This window comes from Macrosteles quadrilineatus, unplaced genomic scaffold, assembly GCF_028750875.1.
Source record: "Macrosteles quadrilineatus isolate MER2022 unplaced genomic scaffold, UCM_ALF_1.0 Scaffold_4__1_contigs__length_99947679, whole genome shotgun sequence".
NCBI classification, from domain to species: Eukaryota; Metazoa; Arthropoda; class Insecta; order Hemiptera; family Cicadellidae; genus Macrosteles; species Macrosteles quadrilineatus.
The window spans coordinates 4149157-4174206 of NW_026542597.1; the positions used below are offsets into that span (position 1 = coordinate 4149157).

The 25050-nt window shown below is 34.2% G+C and overlaps 1 protein-coding gene across 6 annotated transcripts in view; it reads right to left on the reverse strand.

Moving 5' to 3' along the window:
* The window catches only part of LOC128993615 (probable ubiquitin carboxyl-terminal hydrolase FAF-X), a 76394-nt gene that overhangs the window by 17976 nt on the left and 33368 nt on the right, over nucleotides 1-25050 (reverse strand). For 4 of the 6 annotated variants that reach the window (XM_054417618.1, XM_054417617.1, XM_054417615.1 and 1 more), the window contains exons 17-35: nucleotides 24235-24443; nucleotides 22989-23111; nucleotides 21694-21832; nucleotides 20879-20983; nucleotides 20204-20341; nucleotides 18924-19169; nucleotides 17741-17895; nucleotides 15856-16051; nucleotides 15055-15247; nucleotides 12030-12156; nucleotides 11160-11310; nucleotides 9812-9913; nucleotides 8950-9099; nucleotides 8266-8473; nucleotides 7594-7817; nucleotides 6802-6962; nucleotides 5730-5903; nucleotides 4632-4773; nucleotides 462-615 (exon numbers count right to left, since the gene is read on the reverse strand). In XM_054417618.1, coding sequence (XP_054273593.1) covers nucleotides 462-615; nucleotides 4632-4773; nucleotides 5730-5903; nucleotides 6802-6962; nucleotides 7594-7817; nucleotides 8266-8473; nucleotides 8950-9099; nucleotides 9812-9913; nucleotides 11160-11310; nucleotides 12030-12156; nucleotides 15055-15247; nucleotides 15856-16051; nucleotides 17741-17895; nucleotides 18924-19169; nucleotides 20204-20341; nucleotides 20879-20983; nucleotides 21694-21832; nucleotides 22989-23111; nucleotides 24235-24443 — 3097 coding nt within the window. The remainder of the gene's footprint in view (nucleotides 1-461; nucleotides 616-4631; nucleotides 4774-5729; nucleotides 5904-6801; nucleotides 6963-7593; nucleotides 7818-8265; nucleotides 8474-8949; nucleotides 9100-9811; nucleotides 9914-11159; nucleotides 11311-12029; nucleotides 12157-15054; nucleotides 15248-15855; nucleotides 16052-17740; nucleotides 17896-18923; nucleotides 19170-20203; nucleotides 20342-20878; nucleotides 20984-21693; nucleotides 21833-22988; nucleotides 23112-24234; nucleotides 24444-25050) is intronic. The other 2 variants (XM_054417619.1, XM_054417616.1) reach the window with 1 other exon arrangement.

Here is a 25050-nt window from a genome sequence, read left to right on the forward strand (position 1 = left end):
TCTACAAAATGGTTTAGAAAGAAGTTGCAAAGTTTTTGTTTTTAGGATGAAAAATGAGAAAAACCCATTTTCACCCCAATTTCAGTGTCATAAAAAGGTTTACAAACATGTTTAAGAGGATAGCAGGCTTACCTGAATGGGGCAGACTCCACTCTGGTACAATAGCCACCAAACTGTAGGCTTACACAATTCACAAAAACAGAATATTTCATTGCCACTGACAACATCCTGGCCACTGTTGACAAATCTCTCCAACTCAAATCTTCCCTTGGATGTAAATGCTGTCAGTAGCAGTAAAATACTCAATTTTTGGTTCATCGTGCAAAGTTTTGTTTCTTGTGTCAGGGTGAGCCCTAACCAATTCATGTTATTCTGCTATCCCCACAAAAATCCTTACCCTAATAATAATAAAAAAACTCAACATATAAACTGGAATCTAAAGAAAATAATATTTTAATTACCTGTATAAGGCTCCATATCTAACAGTCTTGGAAACTCAAAGTAATCATTAAACTTAATGGCACAGACACGTTCAAAGTCATACTCAAAACGCTTCAGCTGGATTGCAAGTATTGGAGGAAGCTTCTTAACACATAACCTTTTTACAGTAACTACCTGAAACAAAGAAAGATAAGAATAAGAATAAGAACAATTTATTCCATTAATCTTTTTACAAAGAAATAGGACACGTCATATACATTACAAAATAACCATCTTAACACAATCAAATTTCTGATGCATCAAAATATTACATAAAATACAATAAGGCAAAATAACTTATTTTAATTAAAATTTAACATCAAAATGCACTTGATAAAGTCACTTAAGGATTTTGAATAAGCCAATTATAAATTATATTTAAAAAAATATTATAATCAACAAATTTTGCACTGTAAGGTAGTTTATTAAAAAGGCGAATTGAGTTGATTTTGAAGGAGTCACCCGTTACAAACACAGAAAACATAAAAAATAAACAAATTAAACGCCCCCCCCCCCCCTTGTTGTTCTTATTAGACAATAACGCACAGATGGTCATGTTACTTGAATAGCTGTTTTACCGACACACCTATTAAAGAGAATTTATGAGAAACATGTATTCTTAGTGCCTTCAGAACAAAGTCCTATGCTCTAATGTTGCCTTTAAAATTTAAGGTTATGAAGCCGGCTTGCAATAAAGTCTAGCTAAAAGTCTTATTTAGTAACTGGTAGTTGAGATTAATATTTAAATGTTTTAAAGAATGTGATGTGTACTTCCAAGTGACAAGTCTGGAAAGATGTTTTGTGTTTTTTGAAGACTTGATGATGGGATTATAGTCCCAAAATATAAATACACAATCATTTGACTAAAAACAGAAATTGCTTGGATTGACGGCAGGGACTATTTAACCTTGATTACTTTTTAAGTTTTCTTTTTGTGGCTGACGACAGTGTGGTATTTGATGTGCGAGTTTATGATACACAAATGAAAACCCCAACAAACTAAAGCCTCAACCTAACAAGAAAGAGTCTTCTATATTATATAATACTAGCAACAGAGCCCGTTGTAGTTAATAAATACAACGGTCCCTAGAAAGTACAGTAGTACATAATATATGCCCTTGTAAGTACCTGAACATTTTTTAAAGAATGAAATTGTTTAGAAAATAAACTGATTTTCTAAAAGAGTAAAATAATGAAAAACAAATACAATTTTACAAAAATATTTTATTTACAGTATTTCTTTGTAAACAACATTCTTTGTAAAGACTTCATCTGATTGTTTTAATAATCTTCCTTGTTCTTTGCCAGGGATAATTTTAATTTTTATGTCTTCAAACCTTTTAACCCTTGATATTGCAACATACAATTAATTGTCCATGGCTGAATACTGTTGCTGGAAGGTATATCCCAACTTTATCCAATGTCTGGCCTTGCGCTATGTTTATTGTAATAGCAAACGCTAATTTTAAAGGAAATTGCCGTCTTTTTAAAACAAATGGTAAATCTGTGTCCGTCTGTGCTAAGTCAACCCTTGGAATGAATACAATTTCACGTGCTGCTGATCCAGTTAAAACCTCTGCAATTATTTAATTGGGCTTGAGTTCTTTAACAATTAATCGTGTGCCATTACATAACCCTCGTTTTGTGTTAAGATTTCGTAGCAACATTATTACAGCTCCAATTTTTAAATTTAATTTGTATATTGGCATTCCCAATACACAAATTAAGGAGGTTCAGGAAGTTGCATCATCTCTGAGTGAAGTGTTGGTCAGACTATCTTGTTCTGTTTCTTTTTCATTTTCTGGTTCTCCATCCTTTTGATTGCTTGATAACACTTTTTTACCCCTTGGAGTAAATCTTTATCTATACTATAATTTGGTTTCTTCAATTTATTTTTATGAGCTGTTGATTCACGTCTGCCAGAACATGTTTTTACTTTTTCTATATTTTTGATGCACGGCCACGTTTTGATTTTGGTAAGATTATATCCTCTTGATGCCCAGCATCCACATTTCCTGAGAATCGTAGTTTATAGATCGTTGTGCCTTCACCAACCGTTACAAAATAATCCAATTTCTCAGCATATATTTTGAATTGGCAGTCAAAAACTCTTGCTGCAGCTTCGATTTCGACATTACCGGTGAATTACCCATCTTTGGTCATCAAATTTCTGTATTCCATCGCGTTTTTTACTTCTAGTCTATATGTCTTATCCCATACGACCAAAGGACAATAGTAGTCCCAGTTATTGACGACTTCATCAACTACTGTGGTTCGTATATCACTGTATCTGGATTGAGATTTATGGCATAAAAATGAGACACTGCTAAAGAAACAGTTTCCATCACCAACCATGTAGTGAAGAGTAAAGTTATTCATTTTTAAACTAATGTAAAATATTGAGTTTATAATTAACATTTCAAAATAACGAATATTAAATACTATTTTAAACTGTAAATTATAAATTAAATTTGAATAATTTATAATTGATAGTTTAAAATAATAATTTTTGGTTATGAAATCCATGCATCACTTAACTTACCAATACTTATTAATGGTACAGATTAAAAACATCACTTTAGAAACACACTTTACGGACCTCAACCACCAATTCAAATAGTAAACAACTAAATTAAAACAAAGAAAAATCAAGGAAATAACAATAAAACAATCAGCTGTTAAACTATAGGTTAATACATGTGTTCCATATGATCAGATGATGCATACTGGCTAACCCATTATTACTACCATAATTTTTTTAGATTATTCATACCGGTAAACGTATTACTACCATAGATAAATAAAACTCAAACTTTACTAATTATTTGGAAATCTACACAGATTTTATTGACCTATTAATTAATAAAATCGGTCCAGTAGAACTGTAGATTTAGTTGTAGAAAGTTAACAAAAATCTCTCCAATTCAATATTCTCTCACCACAATAAATTAGGAGGTTGCTAAGCTTTTTTGCAAATAACTCTTAAACGGTGAGGAAATCGACCAAAGTGGAAGGTGATATTCTGAAAGAGAATAAAATTTGCTACAAAGTACTCTTAGGCGTTTTTTGAAAATATTCAAAAAAGGCAACCTAAAGTTAACTATAAATTGAAATTTTAAAATATTAACTATAAAAAAATCAGTTTTTTGTGTATTTTTGCTTTTTATTCTTTATTCACCACAAATATTTAATAAAATCAAACTTTCATAATTATTTGCAAATCTACACAAATTAGGCTTTCAAACGATACATTAGTTAACAAAATCGGTCCAGTAGAAGTCTAGATTTAGTTGTACAAAGTTTAACAAAAATATCCTTAATTCAGTATTTTTAACAACTAAAAATTTGGAGGTCACTTATATAATTTGACAATAACTTTTAAATGGTGAGTAAATCGTAGAAAATGCACGTGATATTCTGAAAGAAGATAAAATTTCCTACAAATACCTTGTGTGTATTTATTGAAATTATTTAATAAAGGCAGCCAAAAGCTGACTACAAATATAAACTTGAAAATAAAAACCTGAAAAAACAGTTTTTAATGTATTTTTGTTATTTTTATTTTTCTACCACAAATATTAAATAAAATCAAACTTTCATAATTATTTGCAAATTTACATGAGTAATGCTTTCCAATGACTCATTAATTAACAAAATCGGTCCGGTAGAAGTCTAGATTTAGTTGTACAAAGTTTAACAAAAATATCCCAAACTCAATATTTTCTCATTATTATAAATTCGGAGGTTGCTTAGCTTTTTTGCAAATAACTTTTAAATGGTGAGGAAATCGACCAAAGTGGAAGGTGATATTCTGAAAGAGAATAAAATTTCCTACAAATTGATACCATACACTTCTTGGAAACACTAAAAAAAGGCAGCTAAAAGTCGCACCCAAATAAAAAGTGTAAAAAACACCGTTTTCAATGTATTTCTTATGGAAAACATGTTTTTTTGAAATTTTTCACCATAAATCATAATAAAAACAAACTTTCATAATTATTTGCAAATCTACACGACCTAAGCTTTCCAACGACCCATTAATTAATAAAATCGGTCCAGTAGAACTCTAGATTTAGTTGTACAAAGATTTTTAAAACTAAATTATATATAGAATAGATGGTACAGAATAGAAAGTAGTTTACAATACTTACTTTTTTATTACATTTATCACAATGGTAAGCGTCTGCGCCCTCTAGGAGTTCGCCCTTAACATACTGTTCTAACGAATCAACAAGATTTGAATGGTTACGAATATCTACACTTATTACACTAAACGGCTCTTCTTTAGAATACCTGCAACAAATCATAGTGTCAATAAGTGTTTTTTGTGGTTAAATAACAATAATTTGGCATGATAGTGATTGTTGAACCAATGTTCCACTAATGTTTCTGTTGAAAACTTATTTTTGATACATTACTCTTTATTATGTACACAGAACCCTAAGTTTAGTTTTTTTTTACCGTAAGAAGTAAAATATAAGTATTTTGTATATTCTTATACATTGCCTCAGGGGTTGGTTTCAAAAAATTTACGATTTCGTCGCAATTTTTCTATGTTTACAATTTTCACGTGACTCCAGAACATATTCTTGTTGTTGTAAAATATGTTCTTGATTTACCATGACCTCGGATAAGTTCTCGATTTTGCTGTGAAGACAGGGGTTCAAAATTTCACCAGATCGTGGAAGATATTCACGACTTTGCTGCGACTGCTGGAGATGTTAATGGTTTTGACATTACTGTGGAAGATGTTCTTGAATTTCACATGGCTTCATACCATAAGATGTTATCAATTCAGCTATAAATAAGGAAGGTATTTACAATTTCGCCATTACTGCAATGTTCTCGATTTTTCTAGAACCGCAGACGATATTCACAATGTTTTAAGTCGGGTTTTCCACGCAATGACGGAGTTTAGTGAGCGTTTACGCAAGCAAATACCTTGAACGGTGGGTGAAGGGTGTTGTCATTCTAAATTTTTCTTGATTCATATTACAACAAAATCAGGGTTTCCTGGTGAATTTTAAAATTCACGCATGATTTACAGGTCTATGCTGGAATTCCCAGTTTGTAGCCCCTGGATATACATGTTTCTACTGTTATTGCATTACTATTTAACTTTATGCATAAAAATGAATTTTACCTGATAAAAATTTCCCAACATTAAAATGGTGAAAAAAAAAACCCAATACCAGTTTGACATTCCATACTAATTCAAAATCACACAGTTAAATGAATCATCTGTTTACCTGTGGGGACAACCTTTACATATCTTCTGGTCAGAGTACGAGCCCCCTAGCACCTTGCCCATGATCTGCTCCTGTGTCAGAGCCTTGAGTGCTTCGTCTAGACTCTCTACTAGAGCCATAAAGAACTCTACAGCATCTTGCTGCTCTCTCAGGTTCACAGGCTCTCCTTGAAGCCTGGAACATTGCACAATTGTTCCATAACAATTATATCTCTAAAAATAACTAACTGTATTATTGTTCAATTGACCAAATAAAGAATCTTGTATCTCTTGTATCTTGTATCTTGTAATAACTGCTATCAGATAATTGGCATATTGTATGATATCAAAATACAATGATGCATTGCTTAGCTGAAATACACCTCAGTTCATATTAGTTAATTATTAGGGGTATCTGGGGAACATTGAAAATTGAGACAGGACAGGATAAAAGTCATTCCCAGCCAACTTCCGGGACAAAGATATAATACTTAAGAAATTGGGGATGAGTATATTTTTCTACAGTCACCCATATTAACAAATTCACTGTAATTGTGCTCTTATATCATGATGTTTCTGTAATCAGTGAAGAAGATCTCGATCAATTCAATATTATTATCTTCCTTAATAGTTAAAACTGCATCCTAAAATACCTATGTATGGCTAAATGTTAAGTATAAAAAATTACTTTTAACAATGTGAAAGGGTATTATTTTTTTTATTTCATTGATGAAATTTGTAACAACTTTTGTAAACTGCCGTTAATCAACACTTTGCAAAAAAAAAAAAAAAAAACTTCTAGTTCAAGTTACTTATCTTAACTATTTATTAAGTGAATTTGCCATACAAACATTTCCAAACAATAATAATTATAGATTTTATTGAAACCACCGGGAAAAAAATATTAAAATTTGTTTACGAATAAAAGTTTAAACTTACTGTACTGTTTTGTTCCATCCCTTGTCAAATTCAAAGCCTGAGCTTGAAAGTGTATCTTAGCAAGGAAGTTATTGCTTTAAATCAAAAACTGTAGGAAAATCAGAAAACATTTTTCAATTAATTTTTTTTTAGATTAAGTTGATTTCTATACTCACTTGAAATGTTTCCAGAGTCCCCGGGGCACATAGTACTGTAGTTTGCTATATGCCAGATGACCAAATATTGCCTGCACCTGCTTCAGTATGCCGATGTTGTACTCCTTCCTGGACTCCTCGAGACTGCTCTTCTCTTCCATCTCACAATGTGACTGCACAAACTGACCAAATAAAACTTACATTATTTTAACTAAAACTACTCTCCTTTTTTCTATTTTCTACAACTGTTATGATTTTTTTCAAAAAAGGTAATGGGTAGGGTGAGAAATTATTTATGATGTACTATAGCTGTTCAGAAATATTTAAATATTTATTTTTAATTCTCTGTGTCAAGATTTATTTTTTAGCTTACATTTTAGTTTACAGCTTAATGAATCAACCTTGTATATTTTTTAATCTGACAATTTGAAACACAATATGTGACATAAACACAATTCAGTAAAACCATTCATGTACGTTTTGTCGTTTTATGAACAAAAATCTATAGAGTATCACAAAAGAATAAATAACGTTTTTAACTCGACTGCAACATCTTGAACAATCTGACTTGACCTATTTAGTGTGAAGGGCAAGGAAGGGGGTGTATATGAAAAAGTTGGGTTGGGGAAAATGTGTTATTTATAGGAAAGTCGGTGGCACACATTGGCGTAAACAATATGCGGGCTTCAGTCACAGACCAGCAAGGACACTTGGTCGCTGCTACTTTTATGTCAAAGTATATGGACTAGTTCAACTGTAGGTTATCTATGTTCAACTGGATTTTATTTTTGTGGCATGATGTGACTTGTGTACCTCAGTGTCAGGCCGCTCGTCGCCACTGAAGTCCTCACTGAGGTCCGTAGCTGCCCCCTCAGCCGCCAGCAGACCCACCCTGATACTCTCCACCATGTAGAGCTGCTGTAGTACAGAGTTCATGTAACAAGTCGCCCCAGCATTCTTCAACCCTACAAACCCCTTGTGTGGCCGAGGTCCCACAGGAGGCAGGTAGTCCCAGTCCATCAACGGCTCGTCTCTCTCTGAAACATGCAAATGGCAAATCAAACAGAGCCAAAATTGCTACAGCAAGCCTAAGTACTCGTTAGACCCATTATATTTAAATTGGGAATAAATGTGATATTTTGAAGGAGACATTTTACTGTAAATCCAATCAGGCAAATTGAAATTCGCGTAGTCTGCAGGTTTGCTGTGACAGGGGTATTGTTATATTATTATCCAGTTTTTCAAATCAATATCATAATTATGTAGAAAACTTAATATGATGGAATAAACGTGGAACAGGAAAGTTACTGTTCTATGATAGGTTTTAAAACTGAAAACGTCAACCCTAAACCTAACAATCAAAATGAGCTGACCCTATATTATTTCAGAAATCTTTTTATATTTTCAGAAATAACATATTCAAAAACTCTTCTTTAAACACTCCTTTTACTCAAATTAGAAGAGTTTGAAACAAGTGATACAGACCTGAGTAGAACATGTCCGTGAGCATGGTGGTGAGTAGCTTCATGTTGGGTACGCAGCCTACGCAGAGTGACACAAGCAGTTCAAACGCAGAGTTGAGAGTCTGCGGAGTGGAACACACAGCCACAGCCTGGTCAGGTATCAGCTCCCCTGTCCTCTGTAGGTGAAGCATCAACTTGCTGGCTGGGAAAATGAAGTCTTCCACCAGCTCCTGTGAGCAATGTGTTACCAGATCAATCACTAATAGTTTTGGAGCAATTACAAAACTGATCAAAAAGATTCAACCAGAACTTAGTTTAAGACTTTAAAAATGTTCATTCTTTTCTTTTGGTTGTATTTGAATAAATATTAGTAATTGAATGGGGTGTAACTCTCCTAAAGTTAAGTGAAGTTTCCTAAAGTTAATTCAATAAAAAAATTTCTATCAACTCCATTGTGGGTGTATTCCAATAACAGAAAGTTACACCACAAAATACCACTGGTCTATTATTTTCATACCAAAATTCCCAAACAGTGAACCCACTACTGGGATGTTTAATTGTCCATGCGTACACAAACACCACTTTTAAACCAAAACTTTAAGGACACTGAAGCTTATAACTCCACCACAACTCTTAACATTTTTATTTTTTCTTCATTTTATAGAAAGAAAGTAGATTCCAGTGTTTATCTGGTTAGTCAACAAACCTTGATGAGATTGACGCCTGTCTTCTCGTCAGAGCCCAGCTGGTACTTCTTGTCTGGAGGCAGAAAGTTGAGCAGTTCCTTGGCAATGCCCAGATGTCCTTCCAACACTGCCTCCTCTACACCTGTCTCCCCAGTCTCCCTCACTGTCTCCTGTGTCACAACATACAATTACTGCAAACTGCACACCTAAACTACTGAGTCACTGTGTAGCCCCAATTATTATGACCTAAACCGGCTGTGGCAAGTTCAAATAAGTATAAAAAAGCCGGATAACACAGAAAATAATAAACAACAACTGAAACTATGTCAAAACTCATGAAATGGATCAATTTACTTATTTTCAAACCTACTTGTAGCTTTCAAGTCTGTACTAACTTTTTCTACTTAAAGAATATTTACTAAAAATTAACAACGGAACTGACCAAGTAAAAACACCTCTACTGTAACTGTAAAATATAAGATTCAGATATAATGGTCCATTTAGCTAAAGGTTTTGGTTGTTGGTTCACATAATAGCTATGCATGTGAAAGGTAGCAGAGGGATATACATGTGTGTGAGGTATGCAGCATGCAAAAACAAAAGAAAGTACAGTCAATTAGTGCATGTTCTTAAAGCCTTTCTCATATTTCCTAGTTGTGGCATAAGGGGTCATCTTGACGCATCTGCTACATGGAAATAGCACACAATTTAACGGTAATCAATATTTAAAAGGGAGGGTCGGATAACATGGAAGGTTGGGTGATTGAGACTACTGTAAGTACTGGAAAAATTGTTTTAACAATAAACAAAATCCATTGTAAATTGTTGCAAAGACAACATCACCAACAACTAAGAACAGTATAAAGTACTAAAACCAATTACCTTTATCTTCTTAAGCCAGACTATTTCGGCGGCCAGTAACTGTTCTGCGATGTTGACATTGCATTGGTACAAATAAGCAAAATTCAACAGTTGACACAGCAGCTGAAAAAACAAAGTAAATCAAATATGATAGGAAATCTTTAAATTACTATTTTATAATAACACATAGATTGTCAAACCAACTTAATTGGCCTGTAGGTCTGGTGTCACTATATGAAATTTATTTTACCAGATTAAACACATCTAACTGGACCTGACGATCCATGTTTTATTAAGCTGTTAATATAAAAAAAAAAAAAAAAAAAAACTATTCTTGGTCAAGCATAAATTTTGGTATAGTTAAGTTTAAAAACAGTTAGAGATTAAGTCAACAAATTTCAGTATACAATTTGTAGTGTAGATAGCTAGATTACCGTCTAAAAAAGTAAGTTGAGACTTGTCTTTACTCATAATGTTGAGATTGTAGCACAACGGATTGAGTTATCAAATAATTAAATAACTTACGTCATCAATCCATAAATTGCTGTGGAGTACGCGTTTCAACCATCAGGTCATCCTCAGCTCCACTGTCACTAGGTTGAATTTGCTTCTATGTTGCATTATAGCAACAGCGTCGATATATTAAATAAATAGTCCAAACATATTTTACATTTATCACACATACACGACACGTACGAAACATTTAGATAACAAATACTGTGTAACACCGTGCGCACGGCTGGATGGGCTCAGGTTTGCGGCTACACTGACTTGGTGGTCGGTATCCTACACTGAACTTTGGACCATGACGACATCTTCAGCTGGTTATCATTCTTTTATTGTCCATCAGCCTAATAATGGTGTCATACACTGGATTCAAATCAGAATGTATTTTTTCATTTAATATGTTTTGATTTTGCTTAAAACCCTTGTATATCAGTGCCCCTCCCTTGTATCCCTTGTAAGTCAGTGTAGCCGCAAACCTGAGCCCGTCCAGCCGTGCGCACGGTGTTATCACAGTATTTGTTATCTAAATGTTTCGTACGTGTCGTGTATGTGTGATAAATGTAAAATATGTTTGGACTATTTATTTAATATATCGACGCTGTTGCTATAATGCAACATAGAAGCAAATTCAACCTAGTGACAGTGGAGCTGAGGATGACCTGATGGTTGAAACGCGTACTCCACAGCAATTTATGGATTGATGACGTAAGTTATTTAATTACTTGTCTTTACTGCTTGCTTTTACCAATACATCTTTGTTAACTCCCCTATTTCTTCTTTTCAAGCATTTAGATACAGTATATTAGACAACGCCCTAATGCGATAATAAAAAAATGACACAATTTTAAGATGAGACACATACCTGAAAATACTCGTGTGAGTTGTGAGCATACTCGATGACCTGTGTGTGCAGCACGTTGAACAACAAAGCAATACACAGCTGCAGGAACTGCTGCGCAGAGCCTAGACTGGACATTATGAGAAACTGCTCCGCAGCCGCTACTCTAATGGACCTAAGCAAACCACAACAATGTTAGTTCTTACTGTGTACATATTTTCAATTGAATTATAGCATAGGCCTACTGAATTGACTGTACATTTTCAATCATCTAACTTTAACTTTAGTGTATTTGCACTCTTGTCGGTTGATGTGATATTTCAAGAATGATCAAGAAATTAACACTTTCAACACTTTTATTTAGCACTCTTTCGACACCTGATGAGCCACAAATTCTCACCAAGCTCTAATGAGGTGCACAAGTTTACCTAACTAAACTTACACTTACTTACAGTAGACAATGTTGTTGACTTAACCGACTCTAACGAGACCAGATGTAAGTCGGATAACTCAACAGGTCGGTTAAAACGGGCAATCCCTAAAATCTTCAAAAATGAAGTGCATTATTTACAAATTAAGTACACTATCTCCTTTTTTTCTTAAGTATTGACGATAGAAAAGTCACACTAACACCCTAAACACAGTCAAATACTTGCAGCCCGAACTACGTTGCCAAAATCGGTAACAACTATTAGCATTATCTAACCCATCTATTAGGTGTATACTCAATGGTAGAACGTCGTAATCCACTGTTGGTCAAAGTAATATTTACTGCATTTAACAGGAAAAATATCTTTCAACACTTTGATTTAGCACTCTTTTGACACCTGATGAGCAACAAATACTCACCAAGCTCTAATAAGGTGCACATTTAACTAGGGTTAGGCTACTCACCTATTACTACAACGCAGGACTAGATCTATGATAAACTTCTCACACATCTTCTCCTTGCTCAAGGCATCGAGGGTATTAGGACTAAGGACTAGAGCCACTGTTAATACTTCTAACGCTTCTTTACATACTGAAAAAATAATAACCATGATTAGATTGAGACGAGAAGAAAGACCCAATATTCCAGGCCTTTTATGCCCAGGAAAATACAAGCTCTGTGAAATGATTAAACTTTAGAAGTTAGTACATACATCTATACTATTATATAAAAATCTAATGGTGTCTGTCTGTATGTGTGTTACTAATAGGTGCAAAAACTACGGAACCAACTGGGCTTAAATTTTTCAAAAATATAGCTACCATACCAAGGACCATTATAGGACTATTCACATTTCGATACTGACCGTAGGCTTTGCCCCTTTGGCTTTAAAAGTTCTGAGGTGAACATTTTAAAAGTAAATATTGATTGGTCTCCATGGCTGCTATGAGAACACTAACAATGTTTGTTTACATTTATTTGCTTTGACATTTAAATGTAAACAAGAAGAACTGCTAAACTGCATATTTCACAATTTCAGACAGCTGATACAAAGATATTAAATATAATAATTTCCATAACTATGAGGTAGGCCTAGGTTTATTTCAATCTAACCTTTTACCATGGATTATTTATTCTAAAACTATGTCAATGATTATAGAAAAAAAAGATTCTATAACCGTTGCTGTATCAACTCCGACTCTGCTTTGGATTTTTTAAAGCGTCTAAGTTATGAAAATAATGTTATTGATATGTTTTTATGGAAATAGTATGAAAATGACAATGTATGTTCTGTATGTATTTTGTGTGTTTTGTATGAATTTGGAGGCTACTTTAAATAAATTCTAACTGCTTAACATGTGTTAGATTAACTTAACATAACTTGCACATCAAATTGTTTTTTATATGTATACTAGCTGACCCGGCGAACTTCGTATCGCCTAAGTTATAGGTTTCCCCTAAGACAGACCGATGGAAAGAAAGTACCGTTACGTTTAATTTTCAAGATGATCTCGTTCGCATCGCTCAATCACGTCCTGGTTGAAGTTCGTTCGCTACGCTCACTCACCTTTAGGTTGGAGCTCGTTCGCTGCGCTCACTTGCTTCAGGTTAGCTCGTTCGCTACGCTCACTCGCCTCCGGGTTGAAGTTCGTTCGCTACGCTCACTCACCTTTTGGTTGCAAATTAGCTGTTTTCATAAATGTAAAAGAAATAATAGTGCTGCACCCTGTTGGTAATCCTTGTAACTTTAATGCTATTGAACATCATAGAACAGAACCAACTTGTTTAATTGAAGCAGCTGTTAAGATTCATTAATTCCATTTCTCATAAGGTTAACATGGGAAACTCCAGAGCCACTGGGGCGGAGCCCTTTTAAGAATTTCGAAACGGGAAATAGTTTACGTCCGATTCGCATACCTACAGAATTTACACACCAAATTTCATTACGATCGGTGAAGTCGTTCCGGAGTAGTTTGCAGACAAACACTGTGACACGAGAATTTTATATATTAGATTTAGGTACGGTAAATTAAGTTAATGTGTTTTGCTAAACCTATGCTTAAATTAAACTAAAGAATATCATCAATAACTAAATTTTCGTTGATTTTTTTGTTTTCTAAAATCTGTTGTATATGTGTAACTATATTTAATTATCACAAAATACTCTTATTTTATCTTAACATAGCTTTCAGTTCACATTTACTTTATTTGATACATTTATTATTTGTGTTTTGCCACACCACTGATTAAATTAAACCAAGGAAAATATCATAAAACTAAGCAGTACACAGTGTTATTTTGTTTCTAAAATCAATGAAATGTCTGTTTCTATGTTTTCTTAATGGTAAGTGTGAAAATGTAAAGGCAATGGACGATGGAACTGATTAAAAGAACTGGTTTGTATATTAAGTTGTTTGTTGATATTTTTGTATAGTAGAATCAGAGATGCAATGAAACATAATATACTGTATTTGCTATTACATTTTTTAGTCCTTGATGCTTTGATAATCATATTAGTTTTGTCTGCTGTCTTTAATGCTAAATTATTTGTTTGGAATTTTTTATAGTACCTATAGATATAGTTTCTTTAATATTTCAAAAGACTGTATTGATAAGGCACAGCAATATTTCTAAAGTTTATGACAGCTCACTTAGTTTTGCTAATGATTTATTGGGAGTGAAATAACTGAAGATGAAAGGATTTGTAATTTAATATAAGGAAGAGTTTAATATAAAGATATTTAGCCTAAATTTAATAATTAGTATTTTTGCAACTTCATAATTGAAATTTAAAATGTTAATAATAAATTAAAAGATGTGTAACTAAGGGAGACGAAGGTAAATCTGGTAAATCATGTATGTCAAGTTTTACTCGAAGATTTGGTAAGTTTTTCTCATATCAGCCCACACAAGATTAATCAAAACCAAAATGGTGGTATCCACCACTTACCAGATTTAAAAGTCATAACTTAAACGTTTCTATTAAGGCCATAAAAGTTAAATTTTGTCTAAAAGCGTTGGCGGATGTGTAACTATTATATGCAAGACATAAAGATTAAAATGTTTCTATTTTGTTTCCTTTTCCCGTTGCAAAGCACGGGTACAACAGCTAGTTTATAATAATTCTATCCAGTTTCTATTGCATTTGTCAGCCTCCTTCATAGGCTGATAAAACATAAAGTAGTAATACAAATTCTATCAAAGCATTAAATCATAAACAAGGAAGACACATAAAAAACACATTTTCTATTGTACCAAACCTTTTGAGGTTTATGAAAAACCACACATGACCAACAATGTCCAGTAGTTCTCACGTAAACTGATTACAATCAAATCTTGGTAATGAACCTCAAAACATACAATATTACTTTACATGTCTAACAGTTTCAAATTTTCTTGTACTTTATAAACATTAAAATGTAATTGATTATTTGGTACCACTCAAATATCGAATATAACAAATTTGCTGTTTTTCACATTTAGACTCACATAGGACGTCGTCCTGACACAGTTGCGTGTCGCCGATCCTGAGGTTCATGAGCACGTGGTCCATGAGATGAAGGTTACCAGCGCAGGACGCCCACGCCAGTCGTATCACTGCACGGATCGTGTCTGGCCCAGGTATCTCCCCTGCCACTGCGGCCGCTACCAGTGGACAGTCTCCTAGCTGACCTGACGTCACCTGCCACACAAACACCAACCATGCAGTATTGGTTCCATTGACAACAAAACTCTAGGCCTACATTTTTTAGCATGATAATTTAAAGATATGATTTAAAGATATGAGGTTTAGTAAATATGCTATCTTTAGAGGGTGTTATTCCAAATCTGCAGTGCTTGACCAATTGCAAATCAAATTTGAGAACAAATTAAAACAGTAGAAACTTAACATTCAATAATTCTTTAGCCCCAATACTATGGCAGCAGCATAGAATGAGCAGTAGAAGGAAAGAATTTTGATATCACTGCACCCACCCCACATAGATACCTTTCTTGAAAAAATGTGATTATTTTTTAACAAAGAGTGTGTTGTAGGATTTTTGTGACAGATTTATAAAATTATGTCTGTTACCTCCTTTTGATGAAGAGTATATTCACGTTGTTAATATGATAATTTAATAATACAAAATCTTTTATAATTACTGGCTCAATATGTGTATAAGGCCCTGAAGGTCAATGTAATTATGTATTCATAGAAGCTAAAACCAACGTTCAATTCAATCCAGAATGTGTAGTGGATTGAACCACTACATGGACAGTTCAGAGTTGTAGATTGTATAAAAGCCGTACCTGTGCAGCGTAGTTGTCGGCCAGCTGGCATGCTACATTGCGCAGCATGTACTCCGTGTTGTTGTTCGGCACAGAGGCCAGCGCGTGTTTGAGCCTGTCACTGCTGCTGCACTGGTCCTCTAGACAACGGAACGTCACATGACCGAGTGTCGCCAAGAGCAGCTTGCAGATCCTCATCACTGTTAGGTACGCCGACCTGGACAGAAAATTATTGTCGTTGAAACCTTGGAGATGACTTAACACAAGATTGCTGTCCACAGCTTACGTCCTCAAATTAGAATAGGGAGGTGTATTGGATGTCATATTTTTTACTGTGTTGGTGTAACAGGGTGTCCACCGGGCCAACCAGAAAAAAATTCATGAGTACAAAAAAATATTAAAATTCCAGGTAGTTCAGGTCGTACTTTTTATATTAAACTTTCCTGTTTTAGTGCTAACACAGCTTGCTATTATGGTTATCGGAAAAAAGCATTCTCAGTTAAATATTAAGTTTACTGTAATATTGCCTGACACAATTCTATTCAATTTTTATAAACTAACCTGCAATTTAAAAATAACTTCTTAAAAAAAGTTAATAGTGATTTTGATGTCGATACCAAAATTTATCGAATCTCCATACGGACACCTGAAGAATAAATTCTTAATACTGATAATTTCAATTTTGCAAATTTTCCGTAAGCATTACTACACCAAGCCCTGTCTTTATGTATTTTCATATAGTATGTAATTTTGGAGTTATGGGTTGTTTTTCAAGTGGCCTACAGAAATAATAAATGCAGAAATTACTAAAATTTCACGTAGCCAATTTAAGTTTTAAATCCCTCTCAACACATTAAATAAATACCACATTGAAGATAAAAGAAGATATTACCCTACAAGAAATATAAAAATAAAATTTTCAAGAATTGTGCCATTTTGAAATTTTTGGTCAAGCCAAACTCGAGGTTATATCGTGATCATATAACACTGTCGTAGAGTGCATCATCGCTTTCTGCGATAACTGAAAAATCCTGAATATCTCAATCAGTAACAGAAACATCACAATTGCAGACGACGACAATGACGTTACTGCGATTCCGGGAGACGATGATGACGTCTACTTGGTCGCAAGAGATGTTCATGATTTTGCCGTGATCACGGACAACGACACAAGAGATGTTCATGATTTTGCCGTGATCACGGACGACGACAAAGACGTTTCCGTGACCACGAGAGTTCATGATGATTTCTACACGGCGGCAGGAGATGTTCATGATTTTGCCGCGATCGCGGAAGACGATGATGACATCCACAGGACCGGAGTAATGTTCATGATCTTGCTGATATCGCGGAAGATGATGATGATGTCTATACGGCCTCGGAAGATGTGTTTATGATCCTGCTGCGACCGTGAAAAACAGTGCTATGTTTCAGTAATTGAAAAATATATTTCGGATTTTGAAATGATCTCAGAATATGACAATTATCACGATATTATTTTGACTTTGAATCGATTTTGGCTAGGAACCGGCACCGGTACTGACTTTTAAAGTGATACCGACCCATCACTACTCAAAATAAAAATAAAATCCCTTCAGAAATTTGTGATAAGTTTTTGAAAATGCAAATATTCCTAGATAGGAACATAACACAAACATTATTTCTATAAGAGCCAGATTGTTATCTACCAGGCCTGTCAACAAAGGAAATAAAAACCTCCTAAGCCTTATAAAGCTTTATAAAACCTTATAAGGCTTTGTTCTGTGTTTTTACAACATAGAATTACAAAGTTGTGTTTGCATTTTGGGTGACAAAGATTGTGACAGAGAGTAACAAATAAAGCCTACTTCCCATACACAAAATGACACAGTACTATTGCTATTTTTAAACAATAATATTTACAAACCTTTTAGTAGCAACGTCGGCATTAGGCAGGAAATTATTCTTTGTTAGCATTTCTAATATAACATGAGCATCTGGACTGCGGAGGAAGTTCATTTGAAACTCGAACGCCTTCTCTGATAAAGGGTCAGCAGCTGGCATCAACAGGGCATACATAACCTGCAACAAGTACTTGGTTTAGAAAACTTAACTGCGATTACAGCTTTTGTACATTTATGATAAACCTACTTCTATGTTTATGCATTGTTGTGGTTAAAGTTATATTATCCAATATTAAAAGGAAATAAAACACTTTACACACTTTTATTTAGCACTCTTTCGACACCTGATGAGCTACAAATACTCACCAAGCTCTAATGAGGTGCACAAGTTAACCTAACCCTAACCTAACGTACACTTATGTATAGTACACTCGCCTATTACAACACAGAACTAGATGTGTTATAAAAATTCTTATACTAGATCTAAAATGTACATTAATTTTACTTTCCACAGAACAGTACTTTGCAGCTGGTGAATGCAATAAGATTGCTTTTAAATAGAAAACATGAGGAAGTAACAGTATCTAAGAAATCGCCATTCAAATCAGGGATTCAAGTCTATAATATCCTGTAAAATTTAAGTGGCATCAAGGATTGCATTCTTGTTTAATCTCATGAGCGGAGGAATATTTTGGTTGTCATCATGCGCACCAACCAGAACAGCCTACAACACAACCAGAACAGTCCACAACAAGAAGAAAGACTTTGCAACTGAAAAAGGAGCTAGTTGTTCCAAAATTATATTTTTCATATACCTGCTGTTAAACCTATACGCCAACTTTTAAAGCAGACATAAAGCCGTCCATGCTAAATAATGAGATTATAACGGTATGATAAAAATGGAAATTAAATACTTAACCTTTTACGTACTAAACAATTGTATTTAAGTATGTTATGTTTTTTTTTTTTTTTTAACAAGTTTTAACTGATAAATTAAAATTTTCATGTTATGCTTAATTTCTATCATGGAACCCCCAGAAATCCATTTTTTTACATCTTGGACTTCCATTTAATTTGAATTTGTACATAATGTCAATACATATGGAAAAGGTGAGACTAGTAGAGGAAGATTCGGAGGACCGAGAGAACTGGCGACAACAAGTTGGCGAGGCCAAGTACCAGCTTGGGTACAAGTCAATAACTGACCTCGAGGTTGTACAGCACCCGGGATGGACTGTCACAGAAGAACATGTTATCCACTGTAGGCTGGGGATCCTCCACAGTGACAGTGGAGTCACCAAACAACAGCTGTAGTCTGGCCACAGTGTCACTGTCCGGAGGGATCAGCTTGAGGATTGCACGAGCGGCGTCACGCAAACTCTCGTCATGCAGCTCACAGCCCAGGTCTGCCACCGCGAAGAAGAACTGAGCATGTCCTCTCTGCGACATCAACTGGACAATACAGAATCACAATCTTAGACAAACCACTGTTAAACATTTTAAGACCTTGATAAAATTTGACATGCAAGAAAGGCCCAAGACAAACTTCAATACATAACGTAACTGATCCAGTAAATTCAGGATATTGTAATGGATAGGTTTAAAGACTTTTGGTACCTTACCAGGGTGAATAATATTTTTTTAGGTGAAATTCCAGGTTTTTTCCTGGGTTTTTAAAGTTTTTCAAATTTCCGTGTGAATGTTTCCCACGTGAACATTATATTAATTCTCGTGTACACGTTTAGTTTTTATTTCCTTTAAAAATATGACCAATTTAAGACTTACAGCAGCTAAGGTATACATCAATATACTGTTCATCGCATTTGTATATTTCTTATAGTTCCTAAGTTCAGTGAGCTAGTGTTGAAAAAATAATAATCTTTATTAAAGTAATTATTTTCATTATCATCATTCCTTAAGGCTATAAAAACATTGTTTATCTCGATAGCAGCAAAATCCTCAATAGTATCTCCCTTGTTCATGAAAACATTATCATTGCCGGCAAAATCACAAAAATATTCCGTGGCCGTGTAGATGTCATTGTTCTCCCGCAGTCACGCAAATGCTATCGTCGTCGTCCGCGATTGTGGTGTTTTTCGTACAAATAGGCTTAAGTTTTATTTTCTTAATCCCTTAATATAACAAACCTACACAAATAAAAAATAATCAGTTTTAAAATTGAAATAGGGATTATGTATTTTGTTCCAAACATAAAACAATTAAGTAGCCTAATTTAAAATGAGGTACCGAAGGTATCGGAACCGAGAATCGATTTTTGTTAGGAACGGGGTCCGGTACCGACATTGAAAAAGTGGTACCGACCCATCACTAGTTTTCAGTAAAAAAAATCTTAACAAGCAGGAATATATAGAAATTTTTTGTAATTTAAAGTCCCGTGTAAGGCATTCTGTACCAATTACATACAAATGGGAACAAATGATTCTACAAAGAACGTCTTTAGTGATAGTGACTAAGCTGTACAGTACCACTCCAGGCAGTGTGTTCTCGGCCTCCAAGTTGGGACCGTCATACGGGTGTTGAGGAGAACTGGTGGAACTGTCAGAACTGCTGTCAGGAGAACTGGCCATGTTGGCATTGGCTTGACTCAGCTTGGCTGACAACACCTGCCATCACAACACAAACATCTCAGAATTAAGGAAAATGCTTTGCAAGTTGTCATTGTAACTTGTTTATGTACCTATTTGTATAATTTTAAAAATAAAATAATATTTTTTTAAATCTACCTTAATAGTTGAATGAACGAGGCAAATTCTTAAAAATCGTTTATGGGAAAATCACTTTAGTATTTTTCTGCATACAATAACATGAAAATAAATCAAGTGGGTTTATTTGAAATAAAAAAAAGTTTTATCATGACTCTTTGGAGCGAGTTTGGTGTTTCGAAAGATCCATTGATGCATTATTAAAATATTTTAGAAATTAGATGAATTACTTGAAAATATGTGACATTATGTACCAAGTCACTAGTCATCAAAGAATCCAAAATAAACACTACCTACTTTTAATTGATGTGAACATTTTTTTTATTTTTTGCTTTATATTATTTGGGTTATTTTCAATTAACCGATATAATGATAAACAAAAAGGATTGGCCAGACAATGACAAATCATTGGGACTAACGCATCTATTGAATATTTACCGTCTTGTCTCTGATTGGCAGTTGTGAGAGCAGACGGCGGTCGTCCCCTGGATCCAGTAGGTCTCCATTGTTGTACAGGTCCAGCTTCACATTCGACCCTGCTGCCTGCAACCATCCACAATATTTAACTTAACTCACTCACCACAACAATATTGATCAATTCATATGGAATAACACAGTTATAAATGCATTCCAATCTTAAATTTAGTATAAAATGTATTTGTAGATTGGCAAGAGAGTTCAATAAATGTTGTCATATTTTTTTGTTTCATAACATAGTTTACCATAACCCTGAGCTGTAGATAAAGTAAGATATTATTATTAAAAAAGTTGATCAGCTATAATAGTTTTTATATTTTTCAGAGCAGATCAAAATAAAAATAAATAATTATAATTAGGTAAATGTTTTTAAAAGCTTTTTTTAAATCCAAACATAATTTAATTAAAATTATCAGAGTAATTTTGATGTTGACACTCATTTTTTTTCCTTTTTATTAATTCACATTCTTGTTTATCATCTGGTCAAAAAGTGATGTCAAAGTGGGTACGTTTTTCTGCTAGCCTAATAGTTATCGTCCAGACTTGGGTGCAATGGAGACCGTTTAGTTTCCACAATATACTGAAACTCTTGGGGGGGGGGGGGGGGGGGGGTTTGGACTGCTTTCTATTAAAAGTGTTTGTGATATTTTCACTTAAAGTGCCGCCTGGCAAAGTTGATTTAAAAAAAGATTAGTACTGTTAACAAATTTCAGTTTGAAGGTGTAACTGGAATAATCATTTTATGCGATTCCACCATATTTAGTTCGCAGGTTTACCTTGATGCGCCTGAGCACCTGTCGTCTGACTGAGCCCACAGTGTCGTTGCTGTGAGTGTGAACATCCACATCATCCCCTCCCTGGCGGCCTGGCGTGGTGAACCTCACCACCAGACCCAGATGCTTACCTCGGCAGGCCCTACAGATAATCTTATATTAGGATCTGATGTGGTACACTTTTGGTTAACAAGAACATAAAATTCAGATAAGGATGGAAAATCAACTTAAAGTTTGATTCTTGGCCAAATATTAGGGATGGACGAGATTGGATTTTTAGTTCGAGACGAGACGAGACGAGATTTTTTATTTCTCATAAAATTTCGAGACGAGATCGAGACGAGATTTCTCTTCTCATACACAACGGGAAATGCACGTTCGAAATTTTTACCTGATTTTGTAACATTGTTAGATGACTGTTTAAATACAAAAATAATGATAATAGGCAAGAATATTTACAATCTTTTATTAAAAAACATCAGCATAACATTTTTTTATTAATCACGCCTAACTTATTAAAAATGCCTACGATTAGGAAACATAGTGATATCAGTTAGGATAGAGTTCAACTTATCCTAAAATAAACTAAATCATAAAATAAAAGCAATATTAATTTTTATAAAATAGATACTTGTTTTGACTTTTTATAGTAATAAAACATTCCTCACACTGCTTACACTTTAAAAATTTCTCAAATGTTATTAAAGGAATATCATTAAAATAATAAAAGTAATATTTACATTAAAAGAATTAATTAAATAGGAACGCCTTCACAAAGGAAACGCAACTACAACACGCTCTTGTATTGCGGGTATTGCATTGACTTTCTGCAGGCGTTTTAATTTTTTTTTTTTTTTTTTATTCCCGTCTCTGTAAAAATCTCGGCCAAAAAGAAATCTCGTCTCGTGTAACGAGATTTAAAATTTCCCGAAATTTCGAGACTTGACCATCCCTACCAAATATAAAAGTTTTTTTAATACAAGGTGTATAATTATTATTGGATGTATGAAATGAGCAATAATATTTAACACAAAGTTTTTAAATCCGCTACATTTTCCGCGGTTTAGAACCGGAGGTGTATCAAATACTTATATTTTACAGCCTCATTATTTAACTAATTGATTCCTCAAATATGTTTTAATTTGAAAATAATTCCACAATTTATTATAACTTAAGTTTCTTACAACATGAACAATTTGCTGTACTCTTAACGCACAGTATTTTGTTCTAGGCCTACATCAAATGAAACCTCTAAATCAGATAAAGTAAGAGTTTAAGTTTAAGTTTTGCTTCATTACCTATGTAAAGGTAGCAATTTTCTCTCTCCTGAGAACTCGCCGTCACACTCACTGATGTACTCCTGGAGGACCTTCATGACCCGACACATGGTGATGGACTTTTGTTGGTATTGCCGGCAACAACTGAAACATACATAAATGCGGGTGATGGAGAAATTCACTCATTTTCACTGAACATTTTATTTTTATTGCTGTTGTATGGTCAAACAGGCACTTTTTGTTGGATTGTATTTGATAGTAGAGCTTGAGATTTTCGATCGAGCTGAGCTTTTGGAAAAAAAGCTGATGATTCCAGTGACCATTAAATTTAAATTGGCCTGTTTAATTGTTTGCGTCCCATTACCCCAAAATGACTTTTTATAAGGGCATTAAGACAAGGGTTTGTGTAATATAACCAATACTTTTAGAAAATTTTGTCAGATTTATTAAAAAAATTACTGGTGTCGAGAATTGATAATTTTAGGATATCAACACACCTCCAGTCCAAAATTATATTTTCTCCCTTAGTTTTTGCAATGAATACAAACCCTTTAAGAAGCAAAATGCTTATGGAGAATAAAGTATCTTTGAATTGAATAGTCGGACTGGAATTTTACTGCCAAAATGAGCATTGCGCGGCCGCCGCTACGATCGCTGGCGCAGCCGCCGCGCTACTCACTCAGTCAGCTGACTTGGCAGCGCGCTCGCGATAGTCTACCTAGCGGCCACCGCGGGAACTATAGAACATTCAAATAATTCCAGACTGAATTTTTTACAAAGGCATTGCGCTTCTAAAAGGGTTTGTTTTCATTGATTTTTGTTCCAATACTTGTGACATGAAAGATGCTATACTTGAAAATATTTTGTGCTTTCAGTTCATGTTATTTAAAGATTTAATGCGGGCATTTTAAATCACAATGGTAAAATACAATACACAACGATTCGAGATCTGAAATCTGATCCTGTCCTCAGGTGGAAAAACTTAACTAACACACACATTAGAACTAAAAAATAACAATAGGTACACAAAAACCCAATCTAAGGCATATCAAACTACGAGGGTAGCAGTCAAGTACATAAGCTTGGTTAAAACGTTTATATATTCTACAGGAATCAGTCATTTACTTTAAAACCAGTCAATGGTTCAAATGAACAAAGGTTTCTTTTTTTACCCTTAGACTTAATCGTAGAAAAGGAATGTCTATTTCTATAGTTCAAATGTAGAAAGTGATTACAGATGTCCACACACAGAGGCTTGAGTGTTTACCTGTGAGGAGAATGCTGGACATTGTTGGCCTGTGAGTGCAACATGCGCACCGTGCTGTAGTGAGCGTTGAGACGGTCCAGACACTCGGAGATGTAGTTCTCATGGAACAGTACACAGTTCTGTTGTAGCTTCGGCCCCAGATTGGTGCTCACCTCCTTCAGCAGCTCTATGGCTCGGCTGGCTATCTCATCACTTGTGTTGGTCACTACCTGTACACGGTACACACACTTGTGATTGTGGAATGTGAAAACATAAGTTTGTAATTTTCTATTAAAACTTTACTTTAACTCAACTACACTTCAGCTGACACTTAAAACCTGATTGTTAATTTTTAATAGGGTAGGTAAGTTTCGTATAACAACACATATTTTTATTATATTTGGAAGAAACCATGAGAAAAAACAGCTTAAAAGCAGTGAAGATAAATGTCCTAAAAAGGTTTTCATGAATTTCTGCCAGTATAAAATAACAATAGAAGGCACAACGACACTAAGTGTAAATGAAAACCGTGACTTGGTTTTGAGTTTTATAAATGCAACCAAAATCCAACTGTCCCATGATTACTCAAAAAAGTGCATTGAAAACTGGGGGTTGTGAACCAAACATAGTTAGATTGTTTGTGCAAACTCCTACAAATATCACAAGTAATTTTAAATAAACTATGATTGTATCTTTTAGCAATCTATTTTAAGGCCTTTCAATAAACTATGATATTATATTTTAGCCATCTATTTAAAGGCCTTTCAATAAACCATGATAGTATTTTTTAGCCATCTATTTTTCGGCCTTTCAATAACAAGAGAAGGTGGTAATAAA